This window comes from Penicillium hordei, assembly GCF_028827395.1.
Source record: "Penicillium hordei strain IBT 12815 chromosome Unknown utg000002l_segment0_segment0, whole genome shotgun sequence".
In the NCBI taxonomy this organism is placed as follows: domain Eukaryota; kingdom Fungi; phylum Ascomycota; class Eurotiomycetes; order Eurotiales; family Aspergillaceae; genus Penicillium; species Penicillium hordei.
The window spans coordinates 3,108,461-3,128,970 of record NW_026623143.1 but is presented as its reverse complement, the minus strand read 5'-3'; the positions used below and the strand labels follow the sequence as shown (position 1 = coordinate 3,128,970).

Genomic DNA, 20,510 nt, shown 5'->3' with positions numbered 1-20,510 from the left:
GGCCTCGTTTCTAATTATTTGCATTTTATTTTGTTAAGTCCGTTCTGTTCCCAATGCGCCGGGGAAGCATCGAAATGCATCTACCCCGAGAGTGCTAAAAGGCAAGTACTCAGCGCCCACAGGTACCCGCGGGAAACCAACTAACTCATTGGCCCAGAGGCTTACCGTTGGGATACTTGAACCAATTGGAAGAGAGGCTGGCAGAGACCGAGTCAGCTCTTTACGGGGCTTTGATGACCATTCGTTCAATGGGACAACCAACAGCAGTACAAACCCCGGCAAAGACGGATACTAGCCCCAAAAACAAGGCAGCTCGCATGGAAGAGTGGTCTCAGCTGCCCCTTCGAGAATGGCCCGATATGGAGCGCTGGCTGACAGTCATGTCCGGCCGGTTTACCATTGAGCGACCAAGTGAGGCGGTTTCGGATACATTGGGACGTAGCTACGCGATTCCTATCACTCCTACTCACGATGAACAGCAGACTTTGGGAGATAAGCCTCATTCTGGAGTGGTCTCATATGCATGGCCACCCAGGGACAATAGGACAAGTTCGGGGAGTTCATACGATTCTCGTCAGCCCCACCCTGGAGTGTTGGTTTCGCCGGTTTATTTTAGACACCAGGTCGCGGTGGAACCCGAACCCCTGCCGTCTGTAGATAGTTCCCGAGATGGAAGAACTGGCGAGGATGCTGTGGGTGTTTCGGATGCAAGAGCTGGGGTGGAGACGGGGTCGAGCAAAGCTGAGGAGCTGTCACACAATAACCCGAGTCTTTACTTTTGAAGTGATGTGTTCTAAACACGCATAACGCAATAATATGGAAGTCGCACATCTTGGAGCCTGGGTTCCTTATCTGTAACAGGCTAAGTCAGGGAGCCTTGATGCCTGAGGCTATCATTTTTGTAATCCCCCCACCACGTGTTTTCTGGAACCTTGTTTTCAAAGGATCAAAACATCAGAATAGCTTTGTTGTAGAATCAAAGCCAAGTTCAAATTCAGCATCGAGGAACGATTTACAGTATAGTACAATTATCCGGAGTACATGGCAGACAACATCATCTTGCTGGACCCTAGCGGGTTTCACCCCACCCCACACAATTTTCATGGTGGAGTCAAAGATGAAGGCTTTTAAGACTTTAAACACCAATACTCCACCGAAAATCCCAGTCCACTCAGATAGCGAGCACCACACACCATCTCAGTGATCTGGAAGTTCTCTAACCGCTCCGAACTCGATCAGCAGGCGCCCGCAACAAGACCCCTTGACCTGAGTTCATCCAGTTGAACCCTCTGATTGGGTCCTCTACTTGGCTGAATTTGAGCCAAACGGGTCACAGGCACGGGCTACTTTGAGCGTAGAATGGATACAAGTGGTTGGTGAAACGCCCGTGCCTTCCGACTAAGAGCCCGGACCTGCATCCGTTTCGATTATATTATTTCTCGGGACATTATCGCATCACGCTGTACAGGTCACTTTGTACGAGGGATGGTATTCACATGAACCTGCAGACTTCAAGGGTGTTTGATATGGAATGACAGCGCAGATAGGACACGTCGAACACACGTACATGTTTACCCGATGACCCCTCCATACCCAGGCACATATCCGACACCCTGGAAGATGACCCTAGAGGAGGGCTGGAATCAACTCGGGGATACGGATCAGTACCCCTTCCAGATTCTAGATGCGACTAAATAGGCGTAGTTCATATACCGTAGAAATACCGTAGAAAGAGGCAAATAACAAAAGTTTGGATGAACCATTCTATGAGAACACTGGGCCCTGATAACTAGCCAGACCCTAAAGTGAATTCCTGTTGGGCTCCATCCACATCCTTTGGGGTGTCCTGCTACTGGTCAACCTGAAAACGCTGGTGTAGCGCCCAAATCCCGTAAGGAGGAACCCCCCCCTTCTCTCTTTCTTCAACCTCCTTGGGATTGTGTGTGCCTTTGTCCCTTCATTCTCTCCTTATTATTCTGTTCTTTTTGTCCTAGATACAAAGTGATCTGAGATCCTGGACTCCTTTTTATTCTTCTATTTTATTCTTGACCTGTGCATCATTCCTTGACACAAGAGACTGTTATTCCCCTCTCCATTTTGCTGCGCAAAATCAAAAAGAGGACTCGACATTCATTTTTGCATCTTTGCAATAGAATTTGAAATTCGAAACACAACCTACGATCAATCTATCAATCGATCAATCTGATACTGGACATTCCATTTGATCTTACATTCTTTCTGCGATCGGCTTACCACGCGAGACTCAATTACGGATCCGATCGCAAAGCGCGACCAGATACCAAAAAAAGAAATACAAAAAAAAAAATACAAAATCTCACACATTGCATGTGTAGAGTTATAAATCAATTCCCGACCGTGTCAAAACGCACCGTTATCATATTTTGGACTTGACCAAATCTCCGAATCCGCCATGTCGACCCTCACAAGAGCATTCACCCGGCGCAATAAGCGCCCAGAAGTGTCCGCACCCATGCCCTATCGTGGCGAAGGACATGTGCGACTCAACTCGGCAAGTATAAAGCGCAGCAACATCTCTAGACCGGTCCAGCTTTTGTCCACGACGAACATGCTAGCCTACGACGCTCCCGATATCAATCATATCAGCTCTTCATCTGGCTCATCACTAGGATCGCGTGACGACTCCGACGCTGCCTTCTCCCCGCAAAGCTACGCGTCTTCGATGTCATCGCCCGACGTCTCTCCTTACGAGAGCTCTCCCGTTGACCCAAACCCATTGACGTCGTATTTTCCGAAGCGCACGGCCACCGTGACAAGCCACCCGCGTTCCTCCACGTCTTCGTCAGCTGCAGATGCTCCGCTGGTGCCCAAGCGGGCTCTGTCCCACACCAAGCGGTCGCACCAGGAGCTCGCTCACAAGCGTTCGGTCTCTAGGATGTCCCCGCCTCCGCTGAACGCGGCGCGCAGCACACCGGCCATTCGTGCATCGCAGGAATTCTTCCAGGCTGAGCCGCATCCATTCGGCAAAGAGCTAGAGCAGGTGAACGAGGTCGTGGAGGAATTTGGGGGCTTCAATATGCTCGATGATGAAGAGCGGATTCTCTATGCCAAGGGGCTCAAGAAGTTCTCTGTCGAAGATTATCTTGCGGAAGTTGAAGAACTGTACGGGAGCATTTTCGAGGACACACGTGGACCTATGACCACATCTTGGCTCTAACATAATCGCTGCCCCCACCCCGGTTGATCCGGGGCGATCAACGACACGAGATTGCGGACTTGCAAGGACTGGATATTCCTCGCTTGACCCGTTATGACGACCAACTATTATTCTTTCTTTTATGACTATTGCCCCTTGTTTTACACGATACCATGGGAGGACCTTTTCCCGCGCTCAATCCCAATTGTTGAATTCATAGCTGCTATTTTACTCTCTTCTTCCCGTAATAGACGGTCTCCTTTTATCGTCATTCATTTATTTTTCATTTGGGGCCAACTGCTTCATACGACCCTTTCATGAAGTTTACAGTCTTGTGAGGATTTTGGGGTCTGTCAGGGGACCTTTTGGGAGTCTCATTGATATTTCATTCTGGGGTCTCAAACATATTCCAACAGACATGTTCAAAAGAGCTTTCAAAGTTGAAAAACAATAGGACGTAATTCAGACATTGAGCACACGATGACATAAGTCAATATTTCCTAATTAGGCATAGCGTAGGGCTCACCGACACGGTCACGGGTGCTCCGCTGGGCTCCACAAGTGACCGAAGGAAAAGAAGGAAAAATTTCGCTTTGCTTTGCTTTGGATTCAGCAACTTGACAATTCTGTCTGCATCCGATTTTATCTATCTCAAGCAACTGGACTTCCACGGATGCAGACAGACCTGTTGCCCTTTCCTCCTATTCCAATCTGTAGCATAAGCCCCAAGATCTCGACGTGCAAAGTGTCGTGTGCTTGGACCCGTCTTCGATAAGCTCCGACATTGAATCCAAAGTCAACGGGATTTGATTTTTGCCAGAGTGCAGAGAAGCAAATGTCGACACTGGCTTCTGCCTAGAACCTGTCCTACATCCCTTCTTCCTCACTTTCGGCCATGGTCTCCCTTGCCACGACTTCACGCAAACCGGCGCTACCGCCCACACCCACGATATCTCGATCCAAAATGCTTCCAGGATCTTCCCCAGTCCCGATACTCAAAACCTCGAAAGCCCCTCCCGTGGTCGCCGGCTCGAAACGCAAGATGAGCGAAATGGACCTCCCCCCTTCCCCATCCTCGTCCCAGGCAGATGACGCGACGGAAGCCGTTCCTCCCAACAAGAAGCGACCCCGTGTGCAGTTTGATCAAGATGTGAAGATACATGATATTGCATCGTCGGAAAAGAGCCTGGCACTCGTTCGGGAGGAGGTTCGCGCGGCTATCCACCGACATGTCACGATGTCAGAAAGCGAAGGCTACGACCGAATCAAGGGAATGTTTTCTGCCGATCCAACGAAGCAGGACGATGACAGCCTGCTTGCATATGAATCACCAACACACGCATCTTTGCGGAACCACCTTCTTGGTCTGATCTCGCATGTCGCCTCCTTGGACCGCTCCTGCAGCGGGTTGGTCCATGCCATCATCAACAGCGAGTGGCTCGGTCGGGACGAATCCTACGTGAAGCTGTACATCCGGTTCCTGGGCAACCTTGCCGCCGCACAGGGTACCTTCCTCGGTCCTGTCTTGAAGATGCTAGCCACCAACCTCGGGTCCATCCCTCGAGGACTCGGTCGACTCCCTGGTTACGCCGTTGTGTCACCGTCTGAAATGCATACTCGAGTCCATATGGCAATGCGCCATGTGCTACGGCTCATCCCAGCCGGCAGTGGGTCACTCTCTCCAATTTTGTCCACACAGTTCCCCTTCGACTCAGATTCAGCTAGCGCGAGCATAGCCTACACCCGCAATCTCATCCAAATCATTACGTACACCCCAGAGCTGCAGTCCGACATCCTGGCTCTTATCACCGAAAAGCTTGTCAAGGTCGACGTTGAAATCCAGGTTGATATGGAGGACTTTGAAGAGGAGGTCGGTGAAGAAATTCTGGATGAGGTTGACGATGAGGAAGATGATGATGCCTCGGTTACCAGCGAGGAATCCGAAGATGATGACACCAAGGGGGCCAAGAAAATCAAGGACAACATTCTCAAAGTGGATGGCATGATTGATATCCTCTTTGAATACTTTTCGCCCCCGTTCACCTCGGGCACCCTAGATGATCAGGAGAATGCGTTGGATCTGCTCCTCAGCCACTTCCAAACGATTATCCTTCCTACATACCGATCCCGTCACTCGCAGTTCCTCTTGTTCCATTTCTCCCAGGCCTCGCCTGTGCTCGTTGATCGCTTCGCGTCCACATTCGTGCAGCTTATCTTCAACAAGCTGCAGCCTGGCATCCTGCGCCAGTCAGCAGCCGCATACCTGGCCAGCTTTGTTGCACGTGGTGCCCATATCTCCGGAGAAGTGGTTCGCGACGTCTTCGACCTCCTCCTCACACACCTCAACAGCCTACGTATAGATTATGAGGACAGCTGCCGCGGTCCCGATCTCCGTCGTTATGGACCTTTCTACTCCACCGCACAAGCACTTCTGTACATCTTCTGTTTCCGGTGGCGGGATCTGACAACCGCTGCCATTGATGGTGATACTCCGGACCAGGTGGATGAGCTTGAGCCGGGCCAGATCACATTTTCTCCCAACATCAAAGAATTCCTTCACAAATGCATCTATTCGCGACTGAATCCGCTCAAGGTGTGCTCCCCGGCCATCGTCGCCGAGTTTGCCCGTATCGCCCACCACTTCCAATTCCTATACGTATATCCTCTCCTTGAGACCAACAAGCGCATTCGCGTGACTGCCTTCAGGAACCTTTCCAATCTCTCAGACCCTCGCTTCAGCCACGTCGGCCGTGAGATCCGTGCTGGTGATAACATCGGCTATCAACTGGACGCATACTTCCCCTTCGACCCCTACCAACTTCCCCGCAGCCGTCGCTGGCTGGAAGGCGACTACGTCGAGTGGCGCGGTATTCCAGGTCTCGACGACGCAAACGAGTCAGACAGCGAAGCTGACGACTCCGATGATGAATCTGGCGACGATGTCACCGAGACTGATGAGGAGTAAATTAGACACGATTTATCTTTCTCGAATCAGGACTTGATGTATGGTTCGATTTTTTGTTACTTCAGCGTGGCGTTCGGGATTTCCACCAATATTTGCGATCTTTCGATCTTTCGATCTTGTTTCTTTTCTGTTCTTTTTTTTTTTCCACAAAAAGTTCCCGATACCTTATGACTTATGATAGCGTTCTTCTTGAACGTGCACGGGAACTATCCGGTGGAATTCCAGAGAAATTTCTGTCTCGTGTACTACCATAGTGCTGATGAATCTAGCTGTTCAAAAAATGGGAAAATAATTACAAGAAATTTCCTAGGCTCTTCTAACGGTCTAATAAACCCGACTGCCTTATAAATATATGGCTCTATGCAAGATTAAATGTACATGAATTCACATCCCCGATCATATCTCACCACCATTATGATTCTTCCAACTGCCTGCATAATGATGCTGGACTAATGAAGGACCAGTCACATTCTCATTGCTATAAGTATTCGACGATGCAGCGAATGAATACCCAGGCAAGATCAAAACATCCTCAACCAAAACAGGCTCCAAGAGATTCGAAATACTCGGCATATCAATCGTCTCATTGCGAACCAATTCCAGACTCTTCAAAATCCCACGGGTCAACCGCCTGGGCCCCGTAAAGTCAATCACATTCCCCGTCATCTCCAAAGTCAACCCGGAAACAGGAACCCCATACTCCTCCGTCTTCTCGCGAATCCCATCCATAATATCATCAATAACCATCAAAAGATGCGGCGAACCCGGCGCCGCCATAATGGTCCAACTCTCAAACTGCCGAATAAAACTATCTCCCCAGCCAACGTCAAACTCCCACCCAACAACAAGCCCAGCTTTAGCGCGCATTGTCTCCGGGATCCATTCTCTAATTGGTACATCACCACACGAGACATCAAGATCAGCCCAGATGCCCCCCTCGATGAAAAGAAGCAGATAGCGCAGGAAATCCGCTTTCAGGATCGGCACGGACAGAGAAAGGTAGGCGTGGACGATGTCGGGACGATGACCGAATTTTTGTTCGACATATTGATCGCCCGTGAGGTCTGTCATGATCTGCGCGCTATGAGCAGGGTTTTTGTGGAGACAATCGTCCAACCATTCATGTGACTGGTCACTCAACCCTTTAGGTCCAACTTTGTACCAGATCTTCTCTGGGATCCGCGGCGATGCTGGTTGGAAGCCCTTTCTGGATGTATCATATTCGGGGGGGCCTTCTGGTGCTGCTAGTCTCATGGGGTGGTAATAGAGGATGAAGAAGAGACATGTTAGGATGAATATGGTTGTGGTTGAGAATTTAGTGAATGATGGCCTCCGGAGCATGGTAACGGTGTAGATGAAGATGAAGGGATTTCGGAGAGGGGATGGTAGTCTACACGTCCCGAGACGTCGTAGACTTGGTGAAGGCTAAGAGACTGAGATGCCCATCACGATATATTGCTTCCCCCCTGATTATTATTATTATTTTTTTCTTCTTTCTCGGACCCTATTTTTAAGTGAGACCTCATTTTATAAGGACCCCTAAGGCCCAATTAAGCGACTCAAAACACTTAGGAAATTGGAATTAGTCGCTTCTATTGGTTGAATACAATCTCCACCTGTAGCTGGTTCCATTCTCTTACTCGCGACTAGCGTTTTTGAGGCTGATTTGTGGAGGTCCGAGGTGTCTGACTTCTAAAACTTACTCCGTATTTTCTATTAATCCTCAGCCTTGCGTCTAAGTGTTTGCTGGTAAATTTGCTGCGCTCAATTCGCCAGTGCCTATCGAGGTAGTAGACTGTCAACACTCATAACTTTCTATATAAAACCAAAGTTGGCCGTGGACTCTGTTCCCTGGATCATTGTCCCGGCATCCGTCGGCTCCCGAAATCCCCACGTCTCAGAATCCAACAAGAATCTTCATGATCAAGTCTATACCTTTGCGGACCTTTTGTTAGCTCCCAGTCGAAGTTTCATCAGCCCTCTTAGTGGCTTGTTAGTAGTGTGGATACATAGTTTAGTACGATACGTAGATGAAACAACTAAAGATCCAAGGCTCAGTAATTTTATTTTTAAATCCACAACTATAAATGTAAAGTATACATGTAGTTTAGAGCTCGGTATCTGCAATAGAATGCTCAAGATCGGGAAGCTTTCTTTTCCCAATCCGAAGTTTCTTCCGAAGATTCAAAGCTCTCACACGGTATGCGCGCTTTCGCCTCCGTGGAGGATAGTTGACTGGACTCTCACCACCAGTAAAGATAGCCATGTCATAGATCAAGGCACCAAACAATCCACCGGTGATATCCGCAACCCACGGACCCCAAATCCACCACGCATGGTATTCTCGGAAAAGATGTCCACCCCATCCCGCCATGACGGCAACAAGTCGCGGACCAAAGTCTCGTGCGCAATTGAAACAACTATAAAGAGACCGGCAATTAGTTTCAAACTTGACCTATTGGGAATTAACAATCGAACACATACCCTCCAGTATTATACCCAAGTGCAAGGATCACAATCGTAATGATAATCCCAATAATAAACGCCTGCATTCCCGCTCCTGGGGGTGCATTTGTATCATCTCCCAAGGCAAGAATAGAACCAACTAGGATTGCGCTGCCCAAAAACTCGGTGAAGAATGCAGTCGCAGGACGGACAAAGGATTTCGGTAAGGTGAGAAGAGCCTGAGCGGCGACGCTTGCATTCTGAGGCACTTTGGCTACCGTGGCGACTTCGACAATGGCGTCGTGGTATATCGCGTATGATATACCCCCTGCGGTGATAGCACCGAGGAGCTGAGCAGCAATGTATATCATGCACCGACGAGCAGGGAATCCGCGAAATACAGATAGCGAGATTGAGACGGCTGGGTTCAAGTGACCACCAGACATACCTCCAGTAGTATAGATAGCGGTCATAAATCCGAAACCCCAGGCGACACTTTGAGCAGGGTATGATCCGGCTTGTCCAGAGGAAGTAAAGTTGGATAAGGTAGCGCAAAGACCGATTGTCATTGCCATAGTTGTCTACGAAAGATGTGTATTAGCAAATCGTTTTTGAATTTTTCGGCGATATCAAAAACTTACTCCGAGCCATTCGGCCATTGGCTCACGAAGATAGTGACGAATTTTCGACCAAGTGTTGAAAAAGCCATCTTCTCGGGGATCATTAACCTTCTTCATTCGCTTTTCCTCGTCCGTCTGTGCCGGATCCTCGTCTTTCTCTGTTCTAGCGACTTTGTCTTCATTTCGGTCCTCTGGTAAGGCGCCATGACGCATGCCAGGCCGGACAATATGAGGGAGTGGCTGAGCCAGACTCCAGGTTGGACCGTCATCTTCTTTTTCGGCCTGGAAATTGTACTTGTCGTACTCTTCATCTGTATATGCTCGGCTGTTGTTTGGATTCTGCGCGCCAGAGCCCGCCAAACTATAGGATGGGTTTTGGCCCATGCCATCATACTTGCTTCGTTCTTCTTCGGTGCCTTCTGGTTGCTCGCGTTCCGGAGCTTCCACGGCATCTATCGGTGTATTAGCGTTATTCCTGTTTGCGCGGTGATTTATTCAAGCCTGTCATACCTTTGACTCCGGCATCCCGGTCGGGTTCCTGTGAGGATCCCATCATAACAAAAATGAGCAAGGGACAAAAAAAAACCCCCCAAATTTGTGCAGGACTAACCCAACAAAGAAAACCAGAAATATTTCAGGGTCATTTTAGTTAAGACGTTCTAGTCCTTTTAAACGAACTTTGATCTACCAAAAGCTTGATTTCAGACCTAGAAATGAACGTAGCTCCACTCTTTCGTCACCGTCCATCATCAACCTTGGAAATCACTGGGGATCCTTTTAGCAGGGCATGCTACTTGGACCCCAGTTTATGTAGACAGTTGATTGGTGGATGCTATTCCGTATGTATGAACAGACATTGCGGGCGCATACACCCATGTTGATTGAAACTAGACCCTGCCTATAAAGATCGTCCAACACCAAACCCGCCCACGAAAGTCTGACCGGATTTTCATGATAACTTAGGATCCGCCTTTCTTTTTTCCCTGAAGCTCCCGTTGGAAAACTTGCTTCTTCGGTCTACTAACCGGCATTAAGCCCGATGGAAACAAGCATATCACCCAAGCATATAAAATCCCTTCCAACTCCCCGTCCTTCCAGCGCCAACTCGAAGAGACCATGATGACCACACACCGCCGTCAACGGGAGGTAGTCTCTAGCTCTTGGGGTGGTTTGTAAGCAGAGAGCTCAGTAGGAGGAGAATAACCCGATTTCTGTCCCGGCCCATCCCAGTACGTCGGTGTCGCGGCAGCTTGGGATTGGAGTCCCGCCACCAAAGCCTGAGCAGAGAGTCGTTTTTTCCGTTCGAATAATGCCCAGCCCAGCGCAGTGAGAAGCAGGACTCCTAGTGGTATTCCCACCCCGGCTCCGATCGCGACAGCATTGTTATTTTTCCCTTCCGTGTTATCATTGGCCCCCTTGTTCTCGTCGCTCGGTGTTGTGGGGCATGCAGTTGTGCTCGCATTCGACGTGGAGTTTGAGCTGATATGAGCAGAAGTGTAATTGGCGAGCGCAGCCTTGCCCGAAATTAACTCCCCGGAATTAAGTGTGAAGGGGGAGCCAGCGTAACAAGCGAGGTCGCCTGACGAATTGACTACAACGGAGTTGGCGCAATAGTAAGGCTTCTCGTCCATAATGTGATAAAACGGCAGCGCACACCCTTTATTGCGCATGTCGGTTGCTGTAAACAGAAAAAGTAACTGTTAGCTTTTTGAAGCAGGACCTCGAAATTTATGAGATCGGCTTACCATCAGAACACTTATCGTCGCAACCGCCGTCTGCTGGCCAGTTCTTATTGGTGCAACTACCTCGACTCAGCGAATATGGTTGTGAGATCCCGTAACAAAGCCCATTGCTGAGACAAATCGAATCTTTGGAGCAACATGGTGAGTCTGCGTCACCCGAGAAACAAGGGACGTCGTCGAGGGCAACATCTCCGCTAGGGAAATAGCACTGCTTCGATGCTGCGACCAGGGACGCAAATATGGAGAGGTGGAGAAGGGAACGGGGGACCATCGCGAGATGAAGAAATATTGGAGCGGCTGGATGAGGATGATTCTACGATCCCATTATCGAAAGGGGAGAAGGAAACATCAAAGCTAGAGTCGCACGAAGACCCTCGGGATGTCAATCAGAGATCGACATCGTAAAGGCCGCTATGATCATTCAGCATCTTTTGAGCTAGGTGTTATACCAATAATGGCTACCCAGTGGATAAGTAGGTGGGTTAGCAACGGGAATGGGTTTGGGGGCCAGACGTGTAGCTGAAACCCACGGAAGAAGGGTAGTTAGATCATTACCACTTCGGGAATGATATCGAGTTATGTTCGTCAACAATATCAGACTTAGCTCAATACCCTATCATCAAATTAACATTTGAAGGAATTTAAGGATATCGGTACCTACAATTAGCCTTTCATGTGCAAACTTCGTGGACCTTCCAATAGGGGAAAGCGGGCCGGTGGAAAGCGGGTCCAAGGGCCAAAGCATAAGGGTCAACCCAAGCATCGGGTAGCCCATAGCTGTGGATCTGGTATCTTGGTGTTTAACAGGTCGTACAGTCTGGTAGAAGGTGGTCAGTCGACATATTGGTTCAGAGAGAAGATCAACGGTGACAAAGGTACCGGGCATGATGACATAGACTGCTCGAATAAATTATGGTAGGTTTAAGGATAACGCTGAAATATATTATGACGAGTCGTGTCTCTTCAAACTGCTATTAACAAAGTTCGCGACTGATTCTCTGTCGTAGTACAGACGTCATTATCAAGAAATGAGGTTGGATTGAGTCGGAAAGACAATTGCCTATATGCATTTAATGAGTATGGGGTCAGGAAAGAAAGTCGTCTTCTTTTTTCCTCTCTTCGTTTATGAAAACATGGCTTGGAGGCTGTCTACAGGCCCCTACTAGGCATTCGATGGGGCCACGGACGGCTGGTTAGGGGACTAAATAGATTTACGCCCAAGGGTGTTCACTTCGCCTCGGAATATGTATGAGTTCATTTTATTCTTTACATCCCGCTATAAAATGCATGAAATGTGAAGTTCTGACATTGGTATAATCTAGAGGAGGTGAGTATTATCTTGCACAATACTGTTCTGCTTTCTCAATTGACAAAAAGAAAAATTAAAGAGACTGCATGTACTCGGTGTCGAAGCTGGTCGACTATCCCAACAAAACTCCGCAATTTGACAATATCTTCGAGGCCTTCGCGGCTATTAATAACAACACTCAAAGTGAAGATTGCTTGACTCTAAATGTTTGGTCAAAGCCAGACTTAAATCAGCCCAAACCAGTCTATGTCCATTTCTACGGTGGTAGTGGGTTTTCCCTTCTTATTTTCAATATCGGCTCATGTTTCTAATCTGTGATATAGGATGGACAAGTGGCGGGACCAATACTCCCTTTTACTATGGAGGCGGATTCGCTGATGCAGAGGATGTAATCGTTGTGAATATCTTCGGATTTCCTGGTCTGCCTGGACACCCTCCTAACCTTGGTCTACTAGATCAACGTTTAGCCGTTGAATGGGCGAAGCAAAATATTCATGGATTCGGGGGGTGGTCCAACCCGCATTACTATATCTGGCCAGTCCCGCGGAAATGCTTCTGTTGATTATTGGGCATACGCCTACCAATCCGAACCCGTAGTTGCCGGTTTGATCTCACATTCCGGTACAGCCTTCAGTTGCCCGACAAATGATAGGACAATCGCAGCAAAGCATTGGTATACTGTGTCTGCCCAGTTAGTATGTGGGTCTTCAGGGGGTGCTGCTGTGCATGAGAAAACAGAATGCGAGTGCTATTCTCGCCGCTGCTAGTGCACTAAAGGTTCCGACTACAAATCCTGCGAGGAAATCCTCGGCTTTCCAGCCTACTATGGATAATATAACTATTTTTTGGAATTACATTCTTCTTTCGTAGCAAGGGAAATTTGCCCGTAACCTGAGTGGACTCTCCTGGACTTCGACTATACTCAATAGTGATCAATGTAGTTGCTAACTAGCACTTTCCCAAACAGCCCTACTTAGTCGGGCACAACGCCAATGAAGCCAGATTCTATAAAATTGCGAGCTATGCCCAGGGATTGACGTTGACAGACAAGCAATGGGATGACTTCAATATGCAAATGTGCTTCTGTCCATCCACTCTCGAAGCAGCACACCGAAGTCGCCGACATACACCAGTTTGGCGATTCCAATACAACGCCGATTGGGAGAATACCCGTCTTTACCCTACTAGCGACGCATACTAGGTTGAGTTTAATATGATTTTTGGAGAATCTTCTAAGATTACTGGGATTGCTGAGTCTGATGCGCGGCGCCAGCTGCAGGGTCAGATGCGTTCGGCTTGGGGTTTATCCATCGCTGATCCTCAACACGGACTAAAAGCTCTGGGATGGTCAGATTATGATCCTGAAGTTGAGTTTGCACTCATTCGATCAAGATAATTCGTGCCTTAACATTCTCAGCTTCGACCCTTGCTGGAATCGGTCTTGATAATCATCCAAGCATGTCTTTGGGACCACGAAAGGCTCCGGTCAGCGATGTGCAACTCTGCTAGCGCAAATATGAGTCAACTCAATATTGCTTATGCCAGGTACTTTTAGGGTCGAATATTCTCTAGAGTAAGAAGTGGCAGATGAAATCCCGTACATGCACCTGGAGGTAACTAACATCACAAAGCGAATATTATATATATCCATGGATGATCCCAACCAATACAATCCCATAAGACATACAGTTATGTTGTATCTATCTTGTAGGTATACCATATGAAACAGGCTAATAAAGTGACAATAGGATAAACATATCAAACAATGCTATATACAACCGACGCCGTGGATGCTAGTTCAAACGCCAAAGTCAAGTCCCGCAGTGCTACAAAAATAAAGAAAAGAAAAGAAAAGAAAACTAAGAGTAAGACATGAAAGATCAAGAAAAGTCAAGAAAATCGATCACCGGTCGAAGATAGCCTTCATATCCGCACAGGCATCACGGTATAAAAGGTCCACGCTGTTTTGGTCCCGCCACGGATTAGGTGATTTATCCCACGCATGCCGGGCTTTCGCGATGAGCATGGCACGAGGCCGTTTACCGAGACTTTCTAAGCGGCGAACGAAGGATTGACCTTCCTTCATCAACATATCCCACTCGCAGATAAAGAGGAACACGTCGCGGGGAAGGGCGTCAGACAGCATACGGTCAGATGCGTGGATGGGAGAGGCATAGGGGGAGACACGTTCGTCTAAATCAGGAAGATAAGCCTCATCGAAGAGGGTGGTGAAAAATTCAGGGAGAGTCTTGTCGGGCATCAAACTCATAGCACGACGGTGATCGCGAGATTCTTCGAAATCAAGAATCGGGTACCAAGAGAACAAAGCAACGATGTGGAGATCGCTGACCTGATTGAGCAGATTCTGGGTGGATTCCGCTCGACCCAGTTGATCCTTCACTTCCGTGGATATTCTGCTGCGCAGCCGCAAAGGCACTGTGACAGCCAGGTTGCCGCCCGCCGAGAACCCGCTCAGTGCTACACGGCTCACATCCAACCCCAGTTCGCCGGCATGTGTCGCCAGGTATAGTAGTGCCTCGACTCCGTCGTCTACTGCCGCGGGAAATGGGTGTTCGGGTGCTCGTCGGTAGGCGACACTCACCATTACGGCCCCGGTATTGTCCAGCACTGATTTCGCCCAGCGAGAATCATCAGTGGCGGCACCAAGTGTGAAACCACCACCGTGAAAGTTGACGGCGACGGGAAATCGATGGCCTAGCCTTCGCCGCTCATGATAATCTGGTGGACAGTAGAAGTGGAGGATGACGGGATGGCAGGAGTCGGAGGTGACGGTGCGGGTAAATAACGGTCGGGGTGGTCGGGGGTAGATCTCGTGCAGGAACATGCCGATCCGCATCAAGAACCGCCAAAAGATGGCCTGCACATAGAGCCACCAACGAGATGAGGCCATGATGCTGCAGTGAGAAGTAATGTTCGTCCTATCGATTCGGTATGCGCATCGGATGGAGTCGGAAGCCGACGGTGATAAGACGGGGGGGTCAATAGCGTAGGCCGTGAGATATTTTGAGATTGAGGAAGATCAAAATCAAAATCAAAATCGACGATGTTAACGAGAGAAAGAACAGTGAGGGATCCTGAGTAGTGATTGAAATAGAGTACAAAGTACAACGTAAGATCGAAGCGAAGCAATGGCCCGCATGAGGGCCTGTGCCTGTGAAGAACTCCATACCAAGAAAATCAGGCCCGGGCTTGGATGTCGGATGATGTCATCACCCTAGGGCTGTCCAGGTTTATATTTTGTTTTAAAGGGACATGAACTATTTTGATTCTTTAGTTGATTCTTTGGATTTCTAGCTCTACTATTCAGTCTTCAATTTCATCTAATTATCCTGCACAATTCCTGTTTTTGTGCTTACGTCGGCCTCGGGATTCGGGAATTTCTCTTGAGCAGGGCAACTTCCAAGGTTTAAACAGATTGGAAATCGCCCGTTCCGGCCCACCCCCCACTTCTCTCAGGGCTTATATATACAGACTCCCTCTTCTTTCTCTTCCCCCCCCCTCTCATAAGACTTAAACAACTATGTCGATTAAACGTGCCCTCTCAAAGGCAATCAGAGGACACTTGGGTGGTGAGGATGACTCCTCCGGTTCCAACGTTCGTTCTGCCCTACCCCCCAAAGTTCGTACCAACCAATCTCGGTCTGGTTCCCCCACCGCATCCCCTCGTCGCAGCATTCTCAGCAACTTCCTACGTGATAAGAATGAGTATGTTTCTTCATCTGAAGATGTCTCCGATGACTCTTCTTCCGGTACCTTGAGCAAAAATCAACAAAAGCGGTTGATGCGCCAGCACCGTCGAAGCGAGCGCAGTCGTCTCAGTGAGGAGATGTTCTCCGAGACCGACCGCCGCCACAAGGAAGAGGAGATTGCCAAATCTGCGGCCGAGGAGACGCCTGACATGAAAGCTCGATATGGCGAGCTTCCCTTAATGCAGTCTGCCACTCGGACACGAGAATTGCGCACTCGGATCGATGACATAACCCTTGCCATGGATGGGCAACAAGTGTTCTTCAGCGCACGACTACACGTCATCCGTCGAATGAGTGCCAAGCTAGTGTTCTTGGTATTCCGCCAGCAGCTAGGTACCTTCCAAGGTGTTTTACATGAGCGGGAGGGGATCTCGTCTCTCGCGATGATCCAATGGGTGGAGCACCTCCGAGTGGGGTCTTTTGTCATGGTCCGCGGCACTGTCCAGAAACCCGAGGTTCCAGTTTTGGGCTGCTCAATTCATGATGTCGAGCTGGCCGTTGACTCGATTCACCTCCAAGTTCGCCGCGAGGAACCTGTCCCCTTCAGCGTCTACGAGGCAGAGATTCGGACCAACGAAGAAGAGAAGGCCGAGGGCCGCCGCAACCATATCCCTGACCGGACACGTTTGGCCAACCGAATCCTTGACCTTCGCACCGCAACCTCGCAATCCATCTTCCGTCTTCAGGCCGTAACATGTAATCTTTTCCGTTCTGCCCTTGATGACCGCGAATTCGTCGAAATCCATACCCCGAAGTTGCAAGGCGCCGCTACGGAGTCTGGAGCGAGTGTCTTCCAGGTCAACTATTTCGGCCGCCCTGCATTCCTCGCTCAGTCTCCTCAATTGGCGAAGCAGATGGCCATTGCTGCTGATTTCGGCCGCGTCTACGAGATTGGTGCTGTCTTTCGAGCCGAAAACTCCAATACCCACCGTCATCTTACAGAATATACTGGATTGGATCTTGAGATGGCTATTGAGGAGCACTACCACGAGATGCTTGAGACCCTCGACGCTGTGATTAAGAATATCCTCAGCGGTATCTACACCAAACACCGCCGCGAGGTTGACCTCATCAAGCACCAGTTTCCCTCCGAAGATGTCGTATGGCTGGAAAAGACGCCGATCATTCGTTTTACCGATGGTATTAAGATGCTGAACGACTCGGGTTGGTTGAATGAAGACGGCGAGCAGCTGCCTCTAGACGAGGACCTGGGTACCCGTGATGAAATTCGCCTGGGTGAGCTTGTCAAGGAGCAATACGGTACCGATTACTATGTCCTCGACAAATTCCCTCGCGGCGCACGTCCCTTCTATACGATGCCCGACGCCGAAGACGACCAGTTCACTAACTCATTTGACATGTTCATTCGTGGCCAAGAGATTGTCTCGGGTGGTCAACGTATCCACGATCCCCACCTGCTCGAAGAAAACATGCGTCGTGTGGGCATCAACCCGGATGATATGGAGGAGTATCTCGAGGGCTTCCGCTGGGGTGCCCCGCCCCATGCTGGCGCAGGAGTTGGCCTGGAACGTATCGTGATGCTTATCCTCAAGCTGGGCAACATCCGCCTCACATCACTATTCCCTCGTGACCCTAAGAGTTTGCCAGCCAAACCTGTATCTGAACAGCTCCGACACCCAGAATCATCGACCATTGAACCGCCGTGGCACCGTGAGCACAAGGCTCGGGCAGCTTCGGACCTCAGTGAGTTGCAGCCTTTGGAGCATCTCGTCGCCAATTACGGCGATGCCACATCAACCTCCTGGTTTGATGATCGCTTCAAGATCTGGCGTGACATGACCACTGGTGCAGCCGTTGCCTACGTACCTAGCTCCAACAACTACGCGATCATTCCCGGTAACCCGGCCTGCGATCGCAAGCAGTACGCACGCACAATTACACAATTCTTGCAATGGCTACGCCGCGAGACCAAGTTCAAGCCCGTGTGGATCCTCTGCTCGCCTGAGGTTGAGACTATTCTTGGCGAGAGGCTAGGCTGGCGCAGTTTGTCCTGTATCGCCGAAGAGCGCGTTGATCCATCGCGCAACCAGGCCGCTTCTGACGGGGAGATTGCACGTAAGCTGCGTCGCGCCGAAACCGAGGGCATTAAGCTGGTCTCCATGAACCAAGGCGAGATGGTACCGGACGATATCCGCAAGAAGATTGATGAGCGTGTCAGCGAGTGGCTGTCCAACCGCAAGGGCACACAAGTGCACCTGTCCCAGATCCGCCCATGGTGTGACTCCGAGCACCGTTGGTACTTCTATGCTCTGGACAAGAACGGCGTCATCTGTGCCTTCGTCGCTTTGGCTATGCTATCTCCTGCCCACGGTATGCAAGTCAAGTACAGTCTTGATTTCCCCGGCGCACCTAACGGTGTTATTGAGTACATTGTTACGCATGCAATCCAGACCGCCGCCAAGGGCGGCGTCAAGGGCCTCACATTTGGCGCTGGCGCCACTTCCCAGCTCACCGCTGGCCACAATATGCGCGGAACTAAGGTCAAGATGCTGGAGCACACCTACGAAGCCCTTGCTAAGCAGTTCCATCTTGTGCGCAAAAGTGAATTCCGTGCTAAGCTCGGCGCCACCGAGGACCCGCTGTATATCTCCTACCCGTCTCACGGCCTGGGCTCTAAGGGTATTCGCGCGATCCTGAACTTCTTTGAAGATTAAGATTAACGTTAAGCTACGTTATTTGTAATGGCTGAGCCATTCACGCAGCTACGATTTAACGGGAGTTTTGTGTGATCTTGTCATTTGATCTAGATGTCCGTCCGTAGGTTTATCTAGAATAGACTGGCATGAATACCAGTCTATTCCAGAGGGGAAAGAAGGGAGGGAGAGTTGGTTGACCTACAAGTTAGCTTTTGGCTCTTTTTTTTTTTTTTTTTTTTTTGCTTCAATTCTTACCCCTGTTGCTTCTCATGCACTACCCATATAGCTTTGCTTTTTATTCCCCACTGCCGTTGGTCATCCTGTATCCAGCACCTACTCCTATGTATCTGATTTTGCGCCTTCGGCATGTAATTGTTCTTGTTATGCTATCTGAATTCTGCCTTTTGCATCTCCAATATTTGACCGTGTTTGTCTGGGTCAATGGTTCTACACTAAATATATACACAATCTTGCCCTTGGAACTAATGATAATGTAAAATCCATGTTATAGAACTTTCCTACGAGCTACATAGTTGAATGAGATTGGCTGCTCACTCTTCATAACTTCTCCCATTCATTCCTCATTAGTAGACTTCATTTTCCAATTCACCAACTTTCCTCATCATCGATACGCTAATTTTGCCGGTGTGAAAACATTCCAGAAGGGAGAGATACATAATTAGTCGCCAAGCGGTCACGTTAGATCTCCAGAGGAACGAGGAAATGTATCTCAATGCTTTTTTTTATTTTACAAAGTTCATACATCTTACTACAATCGTACATCTCTCTCAAAACGCACAAAGCCCACACCACCCTCATTTCGTCTTCATCTCCTCCAAAACACTCTGCCTCCTAGCATCGCCCACAACCCTCCCAACCTCACCCACAACCCACCTCCCCGACACCACTGCAAGAATAGCAACAAGTACAATCCACCCAGCAGTCGGCATCAACGAGCGCGGGAAAACATTAAACAGGAACGGGTCAAGGATCAAGTCCACCGCCACGGGTGGGACATTCTGCATCAATGCCTGGTCGGTACTAAAGTAATCTGCTGCGGCGTGTACATGCAGAAACAGGACCGAGTCACTAGTCGGTGCAGGGTCGAGTGGATCTTTGCTGCTGCGCGCATTGGCACGGCGCGGGATGACATTTCCCTGGAGTTTTGGGTCTAGTGTTGCCAGTCGGGCTGATGTGTACATGCTCAGCGAAGACAGGAGGTTTGTGTCTTCGATTGTTTTTGAGAGTGGGTAGGTGGTGAGGGTGAATGTTGTTGGTTGCTATGGGGGCGTTAGTTATATTTATGTGTGGCGATGGGTATTATATATGCAAGAAAATAAATATAGAGAGGGAGATGGAGAATTGAGTGAGAGAATTGGTGATCTTACTGTGGCTAGCCAGCACACCCGTACTTCATACCGCTGGCCCGGGTTCAGGTTTTCAAGGAAGAACCACGAGCCTGTGCCGTCGGGTGCGGTGGTCGTTGGAAAGGAGGCATTTAGGTGAGTACGCACCACGGGTCTTTGTGGTGATAGACGCTCCAGACCTAGGTCGTCGAGATCTGGCTCGTCGGAAGGGACGGTTGCTGGTGCTGGTGCTAGGAAGATGGTCTTTTCCACGTTTGCTTGCGCCACTGCCGTGAAGAGGGGGAGTATGAGTCCCAAAGTGGGGATGAGCTTGATATGCATGATGAGAGACTCGATGTTTTGCTCTGCAATATAGGAAGACTTTTAGGTGGATGAGATGATGTTTTAGAGATGTCTTATTCTTGGCTCATGGCGAGGCTCAACCAGTCACAATAATGGTTCTAGAGGTCAATTAGTACTC

General features: G+C 49.3%; 10 protein-coding genes across 10 annotated transcripts; 5 read left to right on the top strand and 5 right to left on the bottom strand.

The window, feature by feature from the left end:
* Positions 1-248: 248 nt before the first annotated feature.
* N7537_004503 (uncharacterized protein) lies at positions 249-782 on the top strand (the record flags this gene model as incomplete). The annotated part of the gene is made up of 1 exon (XM_056895560.1): positions 249-782. The coding sequence occupies one exon, from the start codon at positions 249-251 to the stop codon at positions 780-782; it is 534 nt and encodes a 177-aa protein (XP_056755308.1).
* A 1,649-nt stretch (positions 783-2,431) lies between these two features.
* Positions 2,432-3,196, top strand: N7537_004502 (uncharacterized protein; the record flags this gene model as incomplete). The annotated part of the gene is made up of 1 exon (XM_056895559.1): positions 2,432-3,196. One exon carries the CDS (start codon positions 2,432-2,434, stop codon positions 3,194-3,196), a length of 765 nt encoding a protein of 254 aa, XP_056755307.1.
* An 874-nt stretch (positions 3,197-4,070) lies between these two features.
* On the top strand, positions 4,071-6,140 carry N7537_004501 (rDNA-binding RNA polymerase I transcriptional factor; the record flags this gene model as incomplete). The annotated part of the gene is made up of 1 exon (XM_056895558.1): positions 4,071-6,140. The coding sequence occupies one exon, from the start codon at positions 4,071-4,073 to the stop codon at positions 6,138-6,140; it is 2,070 nt and encodes a 689-aa protein (XP_056755306.1).
* Positions 6,141-6,536: 396 nt separating this feature from the next.
* On the bottom strand, positions 6,537-7,481 carry N7537_004500 (uncharacterized protein; the record flags this gene model as incomplete). Its single annotated transcript, XM_056895557.1, has 1 exon — positions 6,537-7,481. One exon carries the CDS (start codon positions 7,479-7,481, stop codon positions 6,537-6,539), a length of 945 nt encoding a protein of 314 aa, XP_056755305.1.
* A 766-nt stretch (positions 7,482-8,247) lies between these two features.
* N7537_004499 (uncharacterized protein) lies at positions 8,248-9,758 on the bottom strand (the record flags this gene model as incomplete). Its single annotated transcript, XM_056895556.1, has 4 exons — positions 8,248-8,560; positions 8,625-9,166; positions 9,227-9,657; positions 9,716-9,758. 4 exons carry the CDS (start codon positions 9,756-9,758, stop codon positions 8,248-8,250), a joined length of 1,329 nt encoding a protein of 442 aa, XP_056755304.1.
* Positions 9,759-10,341: 583 nt separating this feature from the next.
* N7537_004498 (uncharacterized protein) lies at positions 10,342-11,218 on the bottom strand (the record flags this gene model as incomplete). Its single annotated transcript, XM_056895555.1, has 2 exons — positions 10,342-10,883; positions 10,951-11,218. 2 exons carry the CDS (start codon positions 11,216-11,218, stop codon positions 10,342-10,344), a joined length of 810 nt encoding a protein of 269 aa, XP_056755303.1.
* A 2,251-nt stretch (positions 11,219-13,469) lies between these two features.
* N7537_004497 (CAZyme family CE10) lies at positions 13,470-13,811 on the top strand (the record flags this gene model as incomplete). The annotated part of the gene is made up of 2 exons (XM_056895554.1): positions 13,470-13,622; positions 13,674-13,811. The coding sequence occupies 2 exons, from the start codon at positions 13,470-13,472 to the stop codon at positions 13,809-13,811; spliced, it is 291 nt and encodes a 96-aa protein (XP_056755302.1).
* Positions 13,812-14,159: 348 nt separating this feature from the next.
* Positions 14,160-15,167, bottom strand: N7537_004496 (uncharacterized protein; the record flags this gene model as incomplete). Its single annotated transcript, XM_056895553.1, has 1 exon — positions 14,160-15,167. One exon carries the CDS (start codon positions 15,165-15,167, stop codon positions 14,160-14,162), a length of 1,008 nt encoding a protein of 335 aa, XP_056755301.1.
* Positions 15,168-15,797: 630 nt separating this feature from the next.
* On the top strand, positions 15,798-18,701 carry erdS (aspartyl-tRNA synthetase, cytoplasmic; the record flags this gene model as incomplete). The annotated part of the gene is made up of 1 exon (XM_056895552.1): positions 15,798-18,701. The coding sequence occupies one exon, from the start codon at positions 15,798-15,800 to the stop codon at positions 18,699-18,701; it is 2,904 nt and encodes a 967-aa protein (XP_056755300.1).
* Positions 18,702-19,498: 797 nt separating this feature from the next.
* N7537_004494 (uncharacterized protein) lies at positions 19,499-20,371 on the bottom strand (the record flags this gene model as incomplete). Its single annotated transcript, XM_056895551.1, has 2 exons — positions 19,499-19,963; positions 20,072-20,371. The coding sequence occupies 2 exons, from the start codon at positions 20,369-20,371 to the stop codon at positions 19,499-19,501; spliced, it is 765 nt and encodes a 254-aa protein (XP_056755299.1).
* Between the last annotated feature and the right edge of the window lie 139 nt (positions 20,372-20,510).